Source organism: Physeter macrocephalus, chromosome 13 (genome assembly GCF_002837175.3).
Source record: "Physeter macrocephalus isolate SW-GA chromosome 13, ASM283717v5, whole genome shotgun sequence".
Lineage (NCBI taxonomy): Eukaryota > Metazoa > Chordata > Mammalia > Artiodactyla > Physeteridae > Physeter > Physeter macrocephalus.
Window position 1 is genome coordinate 11,367,877 of NC_041226.1, and position 13,267 is coordinate 11,381,143.

Below are 13,267 nucleotides of genomic sequence, written 5' to 3' on the forward strand. Positions count from 1 at the left end.
ATCCCACATGCCGCGGAGCGGCTGGGCCCGTGAGCCATGGCCGCTGAGCCTGCGCGTCCGGAGCCTGTGCTCCGCAATGGGAGAGGCCACAACAGTGAGAGGCCCGCGTACCACAAAAAAACAAAACAAACAAAAAAACAATGGTTATAATAAAATTATCACATTTTGATAATTCTACATTTGCAGTGTGTATATGTATAAATGTATATGCAAAGAAAAGAGATCAGAAAAATGGGCACTTGTATGTTAATTGTGGTTCTCTTCAGGTGGAAAGTTTCAGTCCATCCTTATTATCTTATTTCTGTTTCTTTTATTTTCTCAGTGTTCCAAAATGACGTATTTTTCTTTCCTTGTAAGAGTAAAGCAATAATAACAAAAAATGTATTAACAGTTTCTGAGCACGTGCCCTAGAAAGTTGGCTAACAGAATTCAGTCTCACCAGTGTATACCCACTTCCAACCAGGGTCCCCCCAGTCTCCAAGGGAAAGTTATATCCAAGTGCTTACCAAGGGTACTTATGCAAGGATTTATAGCATCTACTGGCCTTCCAACCTGCTCACCAAAAGATGTGTTGGGTGGCAGTATATTAGGCCAGGTACAAGCAAGTCTTTGCTAAAGCATTCCTCTACTGATGCTCATACTGACCTGGGCTAAGCCAACCCTACTGTCCCTTGTGCACACAACTACCAAAACTCAGATAGCCCTCACTGCTAACAGGAATTCAAAAGAAATAAAAACACCAACACAGGCCCATCCCACCTCTTAACAGCTATACCCACTGGCGTGCCACTGTTCGGCAGGTCTGTTGCTCTAGACCTGCAGCCCACTCGTCCTAAGTCATTTCAAGGTGGGTTGGCACGCATAGCCTCTACAAACTCCCCGAAGATTTGTAATGGGTCCAGGCATTTGGTACATGGGCTGAGGCCACAGTGTGTCTTCTAAAGCCATGAAAATCAACTACCAGACCATTCTTCCCGACTCTGTAGGGAGATATTTAAGAGGAAGGAGAAGGGGAAGATGATCATAATACTTTCTCAGCAGAAGGAATAATTGCCTCAGGTACAGTCACAGGTAAGAGAAGTGCCATGTCCAGCTTGAATCTCTCCTAAGACTACCATTGCTGCTTCCTCCCCAGCCTCATTTATCTATGTATTTCACCTTGCCCTGACCTCAAGGAGTTCTAACTTGGTAACTCATTTTTTAAGTCTGTGCCTTCTTCTGTGAAAGCACTTTTAACTCATCCTTTTTCCTAAAGGATTCATTTTTAGAAAATGAAATTAGTGATAAAATTCCTAATGAAATGATTGCTTCTGTAAGTGACAGAAATGAAATGCCCTGACAAATCCTACAGGATAATTGTTCCTTTGCTAATGTTTACCATCATTACCTATCCTGAATTTCACCCGCAAAACAGAGCAACACAATCTGATTAAGAAGGAACCATTTATAGTTACAAATTTCCTTCATCTTAGGTTGATCAAAGCACTCCACTGATAACTTGTTCTGATTCACTATAATTTTTGTGTAGCTCATTGTTATCAAACTGAGTGCTTTAATCCTCATAGTTTTGTTCTTTAAAAACTGAATTACAAGGGACTTCCCCTGTGGTCCAGTGGTTAAGATGCCTTACTTCCAATGCGGGGGGTGCGGATTCAAACCCTGGTCAGGGAACTAAAATCCCACATGCCGCAAGGCCAAAAAAAAAAAAAAAGAAAAAGAAAAAAAAAGAAGTAATCATTTAAGGGAGGGAGACCCAAGAGGGAAGAGATATGGGAACGTATGTATATGTATAACGGATTCACTTTGTTATAAAGCAGAAACTAACACACCATTGTAAAGCAATTATACTCCAATAAAGATGTTAAAAAAAATGAATTACAAATTGGGGTATCATGCAGAAGTTGTTGAAGAATCTATTCTTTTCATACTCAGCTTCCAAGTTGATAATCCTTTTTACCGGGATTCTCATTACAATTCTCTTGACGGGGTCAGAGCTCATGAAAACTCGCCCAAGGAAAATATAACATGGTTTAGGAAGGTGGAGGAGAGGAGAAGAAAGAGGAGGATACTAAATTAAAACCTGCTCTGAACGCCCTAAATACGGATTCCAAGTATTTTTAATAGAAAATGACTGACTCCTCTATGCAGACTCTAAAAAGATGTCTTCTCAGAATAAAAGACATAAGTACAGAAATTTTCCCCCAACTTAACATTACATATGTGTTTTCCTTGCAAACTCCATACGTGACTGCCTGGCTGCTGTCAACCTGTCGCACACAAATTATGTTGTATCAACTTCAAAGAAAGGGCTCATGATTTCTGTGTATTCAATCTACCCCACAATGCTCTCAGGGCAGTGCCCAGTACTCCAGAAGCTTGACTAAATAAACATTGAGTTGAAAAGTATAGACTAGAAAAATTACTTCTAGCCAACACAAATAAAAATAAGCATCCGGACTTCAGTGCATTTATTCTGCCCCTTACAAATCACCTGAGGTGATTCCATTTTCCTAAATAATAACCACACTTTCATCCCATGGCTCCAACTCTTTCTCAGCAATTGGCTGCCAACACAGCTACACTTGGGAATTCTGAGTGATAAGCAGGGAACTAGATTCTCCTGGGCTGAAAGACAGTCGTTAACTAATGTAGGACCACAGAACAACAAAGAGCTTCCTTATTGTCTTTCTGGGTTTCCTGACATAGCCTGGCCAGAGCTAGGAAATGCCTCAGTTTCCATCCCATTTTGCTATTAAATGAGCCCAGATCAAGAACCACCCTTTGACACACTGATTACTAGTGTTCTAGAGAAATCTCCATAGCTGGGCACCTTGTGAATCTGCCCAATTCCCCAATTCTCAAATTCCTTCAGTCTCAAAAGATTTGGGACAGTAGCTACTAATATTGTTTTACTAATAATTTTATATTTATACAGTGACTTAAATATTTAAAAACCTTTCCAAAGGCACTGCATAAGTTTGTTATCCTAGTTTGCCATAACGAAGTAACACAGACTAGGCAACTTGAGCAACAGAAATTTATTTTCTCCCAATTCTGGCTGGCAGAAGTCCAAGATCAAAGTGTTGGCACGACTGGTTTCTTCTAAGACCTGTCCCCTTGGCTTATGGATGGCCATTCTCATTAGGTGTCTTCACAAGGTCTTCCCACTGTGGGCACCTGTGTTCTAATCTCCTTTTCTTATAAGGACTGCAGTCATATTGCATTTGGCCGCACCCATATGACCTCATTTTAAGTTAATTACCTTTTTAAAGACATGTTTCCAAATATAGTCACATTCTGAGGGACTGAAGGTTAGAACTTCAAAATATGAATTTGGGGAGGAGGGGACACAATTCAGCCCACGATAGGCATGATTTAATTTATAGGCTATGAACCTAAAATTTAAAAAAAACCAAAACTGTATTACCAAGCTCACCAGCCATGAGGCAGTGTAGCTAAAATTGGATCCCTGGGTCTCTGATTCCAAATGCCATGCTTTCTCCCTTACAATCTGCTGCCACTATGATGACTAACTTGTGTCTAACTGTTTAACATTTATAGACAACACATTATCTTATTGAATCACCTAAGGAAAGAAAATCAGATATTGCCCAAGGAACCATCTGGCCAAATTTGATACATCTCTACTTTGAAAAGCCTGGGGCAGGAAAGGAAGTTCTTCTAGAATTCTCAGCAGCTTACTCTCTACCGACAGCCCTTCCCCACTAGCTAGACCTTAACACTGAGGATGCAGGAAGGGGCCGCTGGACAAAAGCTAGACTCTCAAAATTTTTTCTAATTTTGGCTGCAGCTCAGAACCATTTTGTCCAAGGGATAAGGATGAAGATACATCACCAATGTTGCTCCCAATTCACCTGAGTCAGACCTCAGGTACTAGCTAAATCTGAGAGTAGACGGACAGATTAAAAGATGTGCAGGTGTTCCTGAGCCCCCTGTAGAGTCACCCCAAGAGAAAAGAACCTGTTCCCATCATTCAAAGCACCTAAATAGCTCTTGTGTTTTAAATTCTGAGAGTACTATTTTTTTGAAGGTTAAAAAGTAAACAAGAGTATTTAAATGTCTATTGACAGTTTCTTCTAAAAACAAACAAAGCAAGATTAAAAGTATGTTAGAAGACATACAGATGGCTAACAGGCACATGAGAAGATGCTCAACATTGCTAATTATTAGAGAAATGCAAATCAAAACCACAGTGTGATGTTACCTCATACCTGTCAGAATGGACATCATTAAAAAGTCTACACCGATGGTGGGAACATAAATTGCAGCCACTATAGAAAACAGTACGAAGGTTCCTCAAAAACCTAAAAGTAGAACTACCATATGATCCAGCAATTCCACTCCTGGGTATATAGCTGGAAAAAAACTAAACACTAATTGGAAAAGATACATGCACCCCAATGTTCATAGCAACATTATTTATAATAGCCAAGACATGGAGGCAACCCAAGTGCCCATCAACAGACAAATGGATAAAGAAGATGTGGCATGTGTATCCAATGGACTATTATTCAGCCATAAAAAGAATGAAATTCTGCCATTTGCAGCAACGTGGATGGACCTGGAGAATATTATGCTTAGTGAAATAAGTCAGACAGAGAAAGACAAATCCTGTATGATATCACTTATATGTGAAACATAAAAGATAATACAAACAAATATATAGAGAAAAACAAAAACAGACTCATAGATATAGAAAACAAACCAGTGGTTACCAAAGGGGAGAGGGAAGGAGGGAGGGGCAAGTTAGGGGTATGGGATTAAGAGATACAAACTACTATGTATAAAATAAATAAGCAACAAGAATATATTGTATAGAACAGGGAATTATAGCCATTGTCTTGTAATAACTTTTAATGGAGTATAATCTGCAAAAATGCTGAATCACTATGCTGTGCACCTAAAACTATTATAGTAAATCAACTCTATTTCAATTTTAAAAATAAGATTAGCAAGTGGGTTGCTAGTGACTCTGTTTGGTACATAGAAAACCTTTTTTCTATGTGTGTCTACATGAAGTCAGGAGACCTGAATTCAAGTGCCTTGTACTAGTGTTAGTGAGGAAATCAGGAGATCTCTCCGGGCCTCAATTCTCTCATCTGTAAAATGCAGGCTGGACTTTCTGTAGCCCTAACCTTTTATGTACAAACTCAGCTTTTGTCTTGTTTTTCAGCTTTGTCTTCACCAACTCCTCAAAGATGCGGTTGGTGCAAAATGCAAAACCTAAAATGTCTTTCCCTAGTCCTGACTGAGCCAATATTATCCTGCTACTTCACCTGAATCTCCCATGTCCCTCACTGGGGCAACGGGGACTGAGCTAGCAATGTGGGAGAAGGGATGAGGTCTTTTGGGAACAAGGACCAAGGCAGAAAGTGCTCATGCAAAATGCTCAGAGAAACCAGAACATTTACAGGGAGGGGATACCCAATTTCTGAAGGACACAAACCCAGGAGGAGCCAGGAGCAACAACTTCCAGATGTGGATCCACAAATTCATAACAAGGAAAATACAAACAAGCTAAAGCAGGTTGGGATTAAAAGGATAAGGGCAGAAGAGGTGTAGCATGGAGGGCGTGCCCAACTTAGTGGACAGGGTGTGGCACGCAGAGGGCACACCACTGTTTTCTTTGCTAGAGCATCTCCTGTTCCTAAGCTTTTCTAGAAATGTGACGCTCCCTCATCAAGAGGTCGATTTTCCTTCCTCTCCCCTTGAGTCGGGGCAGGTTTGTGACTTACTGGCGACCAGCAGAACACAGCAGAAATGACACTGAAGGATGTCTGAGACTATGTCATAAACATTGATGCACCGTGCTCGCTGGAGCTCTGGCAGTGGCCTGAGCCTCCAGGTAAGCTGTCCAACTGCCTTGAAAATGCTCTGTGGTGAAGAAGCCCAAACTGGCCCACGTGGTAAGACTACATGAAGAAGCCCTGGAGCTGCATCATGAAGAGAGATTGCCCAGCCACTGCTCAGCTGCTCCTGGCCTCCTGTTACAGCTCCAACCACTGTCTGGATGCAGCAGCATGAGAGCTTCCAAACCAGCAGCCCTCACTTGAGTGACTCCTGAATTCGCAACTCATAAACGTTATGAGAGATGATAAAAGGATTGTTGTTTAAGTCACTCAGTTGTGGAGTGATTTATTATGTAGCAACGGAAAACCTGTAACATCATTCTTTATTCCCCACCTCCACTCCCCAACTCTGCTTCCAATCTGAGTTCTTAGTTAGGTCTACAAAATTCAGTTCTTTTCCTTCAATGTAAACATTTCTATAAACTCAGGCATCCAGAGAAGCTGATCACAAGGTCTTAATGTTGTTTCTGCTCTCTTCATCAAGAAATAAATAACCCTAGTATGATAATTTTTTCCTCCTATTTATATGCAAATTGTTTAAGAGCTGAACTGCCCCAGTTGTTTACAATTGCTTCCATATTATCCCAAAACAATTCAAAATTCAAAACATGCAATAAAATCTGTGATTTATTGGTCTCACACTTGTTTCCTCCCAGAATCCATCTAACCAACCATATTTCTTTGAATTTCTCATTTGGAGGAGGGGATGGCTTGTCCTTTTTTTTTTTTTAATGTCTCTTCTTTTGTTCTTATCTTGGCTATTAAACAGGATTATTTGCCAATTTGATAACTGACATGTAAAGGCATTCTTCATTCATTAAGAAAATAAAATAATAATGGCTCATCAGTCTAGGAAAAATGCTGAGGAGAAGGGATCACATTTTATAACATCAGGGTCGATGTGTAGGTAGTTGACCTAGGAGTGTTTATCAAATCTCTGAATACAGAAAGATGCTCTTAATAGCTAATTTTAAGATGAAGAAGTTGTTGCTTATTCTAATTACTCTCTAGAAAGTGACTGCATGTGATTAATAAGAAGGGAAGAAGCGGGGGGTGGGTTTGCAGTGTGACTCCTCCCTGTGACACCTCCCGATCTCATTTTTAGTAAAGTCAACTGAAATTATAAGAAGAACAAAAATCACACCATTTAAACCGGTCCACATTAGCTCTTTATAACTCAGAGAAGCATGATCATTTAATGCAGTATTTTCAGCGTCAAAAAAGCCCCACCTTCCAAAAATGTTCATTTACCCTTGAAATTGTTTTTGCTGTCACCACATGACGAATTCTGAAGCAAGGCTTGAATATACTGTTGAGTCAGTGTTGATTTAAACATAGATCGACCTCCCACATAGCGCCGCCTCTGAGCTGTTGCCAGAACTGAAAGGAACTTGAGGGAAGCGATCAAAATTCCCCTCAAAAGAACTGATCTTCCCTCGGCCCAAGCTGCCCTGATGTGGAAACGCAGTCCCCCCTCCACAGAACGTGAAATAATCTGGTTTACAATGACACATCAAAGGTACTGCTAAGGGAACATTTTCTAATTTTTAGGACTCTTTTTACTTCTATCAAATGCATCTTTCTACAATAAGGAAAGGCCTAAGTTATGTCTTACTCTGCTTGGGATCTTCTCCCTTGGCCTCAGCATTTGGGGCTGGAGATACTATTTGTGGAATGAGGCTGAGGAAATGAGCCAAAATGAATTTCAGGCTTGCCAGAGCTTACAATCTTAATGCAAATTCAACAATTAGCAAATGCCTCAGCTGTGAAAGCTGGAAAAAATTCCAAATATCAGATGGTGAGAGAGGCTGGTGGGGAGAAGCACTTCCATTTTACTGTTGTCATCCTGTCATCTCCTAATTCAACTCATAACCTTGAAAGCCGACCTGGGCCCTATGGGTTATAAACTCACTCAGATAATTCCAGAAAGGCAACAACCTTACTAATCCAAACTAGAACTGTAAATTTGTAAAAAGGCTAAGTAGGGAAAGAATTTTAAAAAATAAGAAACACTGTATCATCAGCTTCAAAAAACCCCTAGGTTAATGGGTATCACTGAAGGAAGGCTAAGAGAATCCAACTACATGATGATTGTTAAAAGAATGAACAGCTCTAATGTATCCCTGTCAACCTGAACCATTTAGCAAGTGTCCTTCTGTAATAAGGCATTTTTTGTTCATTTGTTTGTTTCTTGGGATGTTTGAGGCAGGCAGAAAAAAAACACACACACATTACACACTCTGGGGTCATTTAGAAACCCAAGAACATTGGCTTTCCTTGCCGTCATTTCCTCACATCAGTCTTTTTCTAAAGATAAGAAAAAATTGGAGCTGTGGATGTGCATGCGAATGTTTGCACCAGTCCCACTGGAAAGGATACAATGATACAGCCAAGTGAAGGAAAAGACCTGAAATTCTAAGAACTTCACACGCTAAACACACAATTATTCATTCCTTGTGGGGTTTCCCCCCAACTCTTTTCTTCCTATTACCACTGCCAATCATTATTGATGATGCAAACTTTGTGACCATGCCCAAAGCTAAGGACCGCATTCCACTGCAACCTGTTCATCAATTACACTGCAACCACCCTGGGAATAAATCTTGCTATTTCCCTCAAATATTTCCCTTCATGAATTTTCCTAACTCCTTATCCATCAACATATGCCCCGCTCCTATTCAACTCTGTTCTTCTGAATGTAAATCAAGCAAGGTCAATATTTTTTAATAAAAATACCCCCCAATTTTTCTCTATCAAACATCTATTCAGCATGTATCTTAGTTTGGATTCCCTCCAAAGCAAAGCCTGGGACAAAATTTGAGTACAAGTAGTTTATTTGGGAAATGATCCCAGGCAGCAGAGTGTAGCTCAGGGGATGCAAGCCAAGGAAGGGAGGAAAACAAATGAAGGGTGTACCAGTAAATGAGTTACCAAGGTGGGCAACTATGCCTCAGTCCTGCTGGAACCTTCTGAAATACTGCATCTCACATCCCAGAATTGTCCCACCAAGGACCCTTAAGCCATCAACTCATATCCCCTCATTGTTTGAAGGTTACTCTGAGACTTTCCTCAACTCTCCAGAGCTTCTGGCCTGCACGGTGCATAGGCAGGACACACTCTGGTGGTCAGAGAACATCCTCTGGCAGAAAGAGACAGATGCTTGAGGGAGAAAGTCCTCAGTGTGGTCAGGAACCACCCACCAAAGATGCAGGTGACCTTCGAGAGGGTGAGAGATGTTGATGGGGCTCCGACTATGGTGCTCGCTGCCGCAGGTGCCTGAATTCCACCAAATGCTCAGCTATGCACACAGTGGGGAGTTGTGTTTCCCAAATGAATATTCAAATATTCTCTCCCTTTTATGCTCTAACTTAATTATGATCCTTATCTGTATCCTTTCCCAGATACAACCTTTAACTCAGTCATTCATTTACACATATTTTCATCTGTACATAAAGCTTCCTATCTCCACTCTGCAAACACTTGTTTTGAACCCAATTATCTCAGTGCTCTTCTCTCTCTTATGCACTGTCAAGGCAATTTACTTCAAATGAACAAAGAGCTCCAGCTCATGGCCCTTGCTTTTGAATCTTGAAAAAGAAACTAGGATATCTTTCTCAACCAGAGGGATATATCTAGGGGTGTTTTTCAGGAGTTTAAAAAATGTTTATTTCAGATTCACATTATTTTCTATATCTTCTATTTACATAAGTAAAAATGAAACATGTCCCTTTGTATATTAGCCTCTTATTCGTCAGCAAATCTGAGGGCAAGAAATTTTATCACAGCAAAGTCTGTTGGTTTTATATTTAACACACAACTGGCACTTTGTGAAAGAGCTTATAGTAAAGGCCATACAGAATTAGAGAAAAAATTAAGCATTCCCCCAAAATGTGAACTATTATCTTAAAACTCACTTTATCTTCCACATTAGATATTATCTATTGAATTTTCTTTTTTCTACCACATCATCCTCTTCTTATAACCCAGGATGGTTTACTAACCCCAGTTTTTGGCAACATACCACTGCACTGATCCTCAAAAGATTTTTCCACCCATTGGTGACTTTTTCAATGTGACTATCATTACCAAGAATTCTGAGGTGTAGACGTGTGTGTTAGGGATTTGGAAACATCATTTCTCACTTTCTGTCATGCCCAAAGTACCACATATTCTTAAAGGTAGGAGAAATAGCCTTAAGGCTTTTGATGGGAGCATACTGTAGTGTCTCCTGTCTGAGTCATGTTTGTAATGAACCTGCTTTTGGATTGCTGGCAATAAAAGGCACATAATCCTTAAGTAGGTCTCTCAGAGAAGCTCTACTAATTTATGTGGCAGGACTCAATCTCATGTAAAGGTTTAATGAGAACCTCATGAAGTGTAAGTGTGCCTGGCATCTGTTACAGAAGGTAGCTCAGGAAAAGCAGATGAAAACCTTACGTGAAGAACCTAGATCCAGACTTTTTTAACTGACAAGCATGTCCCTAATAGAGAATGAGGGAAAAGAGCAACAACAACAAAAAAGACTAGTGCAGCAAATATTGATCCATTATATACTTCCTGGTTATTGTAACAGCCTCTGAATGTTCCCCAAAAGGAAAGCAAGACCTGGATAATTTATGTGCCTATTGAAGGTAATCTTCCAAGCATGAATGGCTGAAGGATTATAATTTCTTTCCCCCAATCATCATAGGTCTCCCAGAGGTCATACGAATAACCAGCATCCTTTCATCCTAAACAGTACCAAGCCAAGGTTGAGATACGAGCCATTTAAAATCCGGTTTAAAAAAGAATTTTATTTTGCCCATGATCTCATTCATTAATTGCTGACTGCCTTTTAAAATCTTCTGTGGAAGACGGAGACCTTCAAATCCTTTCTCTGAGAATTAAAGCTTTCATTTAAGGATTCCAGATGGGCTGTATTTTAAGTATTAAAGTTCAAATACTTTAACCACCAACAGATGTAAGGAATTTTACCCAGTTATGTTGCACAACTGCCACCCAGTAGTTCTTCAATCCTGGCCAAATTGAGCAACAATTTAAACTAGATTTAATCATGAGACCCTTGACGATCACAACACAAGATATTAGGGAGTTTAGGAAATGGGTCTATTAAATGACAATTAAAGCTGTCAGCCTTCCAGAGCTTATTTTCAGTTCATTTGATCCCCAGTAGACAGTGGCATTTGACTGCTGTAAACAGAGGTCTGCTTGAAAGTGCACGCTGAGATGGGGGTGCTGGTGGTTGGTGGTTAGAGCCCTGGTGATGGTGTGTGTTCAACTTTCAGGCTAACTCCAGCTGTTCCTCAGACCAAGTGACTTCAAAATCACTTCCTAAAAAAAAAAAAAAAAAAAAAAAAAAAAAAAAAAAAAATCACTTCCTATGCAACTATTTAAGTCCTCCTGAAAGTCCTAAGAGAGGCTGAGGAGTGACTGGCTTTTCCTTTTTGTGTAAAGTCTCATGGAAATTCTTCAGGGTCAGGTGCTTCCAATCTGGCACATATTAAATAGTGCTTTTCACCCAGAATGTGCCTGAAATTGACTACTGAAAGTCTTAGATTATCCACACCCTTTGATACAGTATTTTTACTTTCAGGGATTTATCCTAAAGAAACAGATATTTGCGCAAAGATTTATGAACAAGCGTGCTTGCTGCAGAATGATACGTGGGTAAAACATAAAGCAAGTTTGGTTTTTGCTGTTCTTCCCACACCATTCTCCTTAACCCTCCTCATATGCCAGACCACCTTTTTCTACCTTGAAAACCTCTTCAGTGCCACTTCCTCCCAGGCATTTGCTTAAAGAGCTGGGACCTCCACCAGCCAAAAGTTTCCAAGACCTGGGTCTTTCTGCGTCAAAACCCACCTATACGTCTCCCATGCCCTTAGGCTCCTGCTCTCGGCAGTCTGCCAGGCTAGAAAATCAGATACATTTTTCCTTCTGAGGTGTTAATGGATTAATACTACCCTCTACTATGCAGTACTTTATATTTTAAAATGAGATCCTCCAGAAGACAATGCTATCAACTCAAAATGGGATTATAATGGGAATTTCAGAATCCAAATAAACCCAGTAGTTATTATGATTTAAAATTGTTTCAAATATATTTTCAGCACATGTACATATGTGTGTATGTGTCTTAGTTTATCCATTTTGTTTTATTATGAAAAGATATTCATGCTTATTATAGAAAGTGTGGGAAACAAGAAAAAGTAAAAGGAAGACGAAATTCATCCATATTCCCTACCATGCTGAAATGACATTTTTAACATTCTATTGTGTTTCTTCCCAATCATAATAATATGCACTAATTTATTTTCTGGAGTCATGATAACTGTGTGTGTACAATTTTTGCATTCTTTTTTCACTTTGCTATTTATTTGAAAAATGTCAAAATAGCTTTCCCCAAAAGGCCGTCAATGGGGCCATACTTTACAGTAGTTCACCCTTTTCTTCACTCATTATTTTTCATGCTAAGAACACTTTAAAAACTTGGTTAGTCTTCCTGGGTTTCTTATTTACTACAACCTCTACATTAAATTGGAAACCTTTACCATATCTAGTTGGTAAGTAAATTTCCCAAGATGAAAGCACTCAAATTCAGTTCTGGAACAGGGAAAAGGACTGGTATGTATTAAAACAAAGTGAATGCAGCCTTGGCAGGAAGTCAAGGTCACAGTATGCAGTCAGTCGGGGTGAGAGGCTCCATGGCCACAGCTCCCCTCCTGTGGCTGTTCAGGGGAGTGGGCAGCTGCCCTCACAAGCCCCGGCCTCTGCTCCCCAGCTGCTATAAGGCATTTTTGGAAGTACCTATGGTAACATCCAAGAGGGACAAACACTGTTCTCACATGCCCTGAGGAAAGCTCTTTCCGACCACCAAAAAATACCTTCCTCTACTCCCTCCACCCCCCTCTCCTCACTCAACTCAGCCACACATACTTCCTTGGCTCACAGACAGAATGTGTAGGGAGACTTGGGGACTCATGCTCGTTTATGATCTGGGTAGCACATTCACATCACTACTTGGGCTATTTTTGTCTAGTGTTGCCACTCACCAAGTGGCAAATGCTATTTAATCCTACTTGGTAAACGACAGACAATCACTCTTATTACAGCTTCAGATTAAATAGGAAAAGTACAGCCAAATTCCTTTAAGGAAATAAGGTGGGGAGATCTAACATTGTGAGAGTCAGACCAATTAGTCATACTTTTTGAAAAATGTTCAAAGAGAACATTAAAAGGAGGAAGTGATGAGAAGGGGTGGGGAGAATTATGTAGACCACAGTTGGTTTGAGTATTTCATTTGTAAATAGCATGTCATTTTACTAAGGCAGTTGAATTACACTTAACCACTCTATAAACGTTGGTTTATATTCAATTTAAACATGTTATAAAGAGCT

At 40.0% G+C, this 13,267-nt stretch overlaps 1 protein-coding gene across 17 annotated transcripts in view; it reads right to left on the reverse strand.

Annotated features, from left to right (window-relative positions):
• The window catches only part of LOC114487463 (uncharacterized), a 512,374-nt gene that overhangs the window by 233,264 nt on the left and 265,843 nt on the right, over window positions 1-13,267 (reverse strand). For 2 of the 17 annotated variants that reach the window (XM_028497452.2, XM_028497450.2), the window contains one exon: window positions 10,964-11,201. The exons of the other annotated variants lie outside the window; for them this stretch is intronic. In XM_028497452.2, the coding sequence (XP_028353253.1) occupies window positions 11,152-11,201 (50 nt within the window). In that variant the 3' untranslated portion in view covers window positions 10,964-11,151. Of the gene's footprint in view, window positions 1-10,963; window positions 11,202-13,267 lie in introns of those variants that run through there. 17 annotated transcript variants of the gene reach the window in all.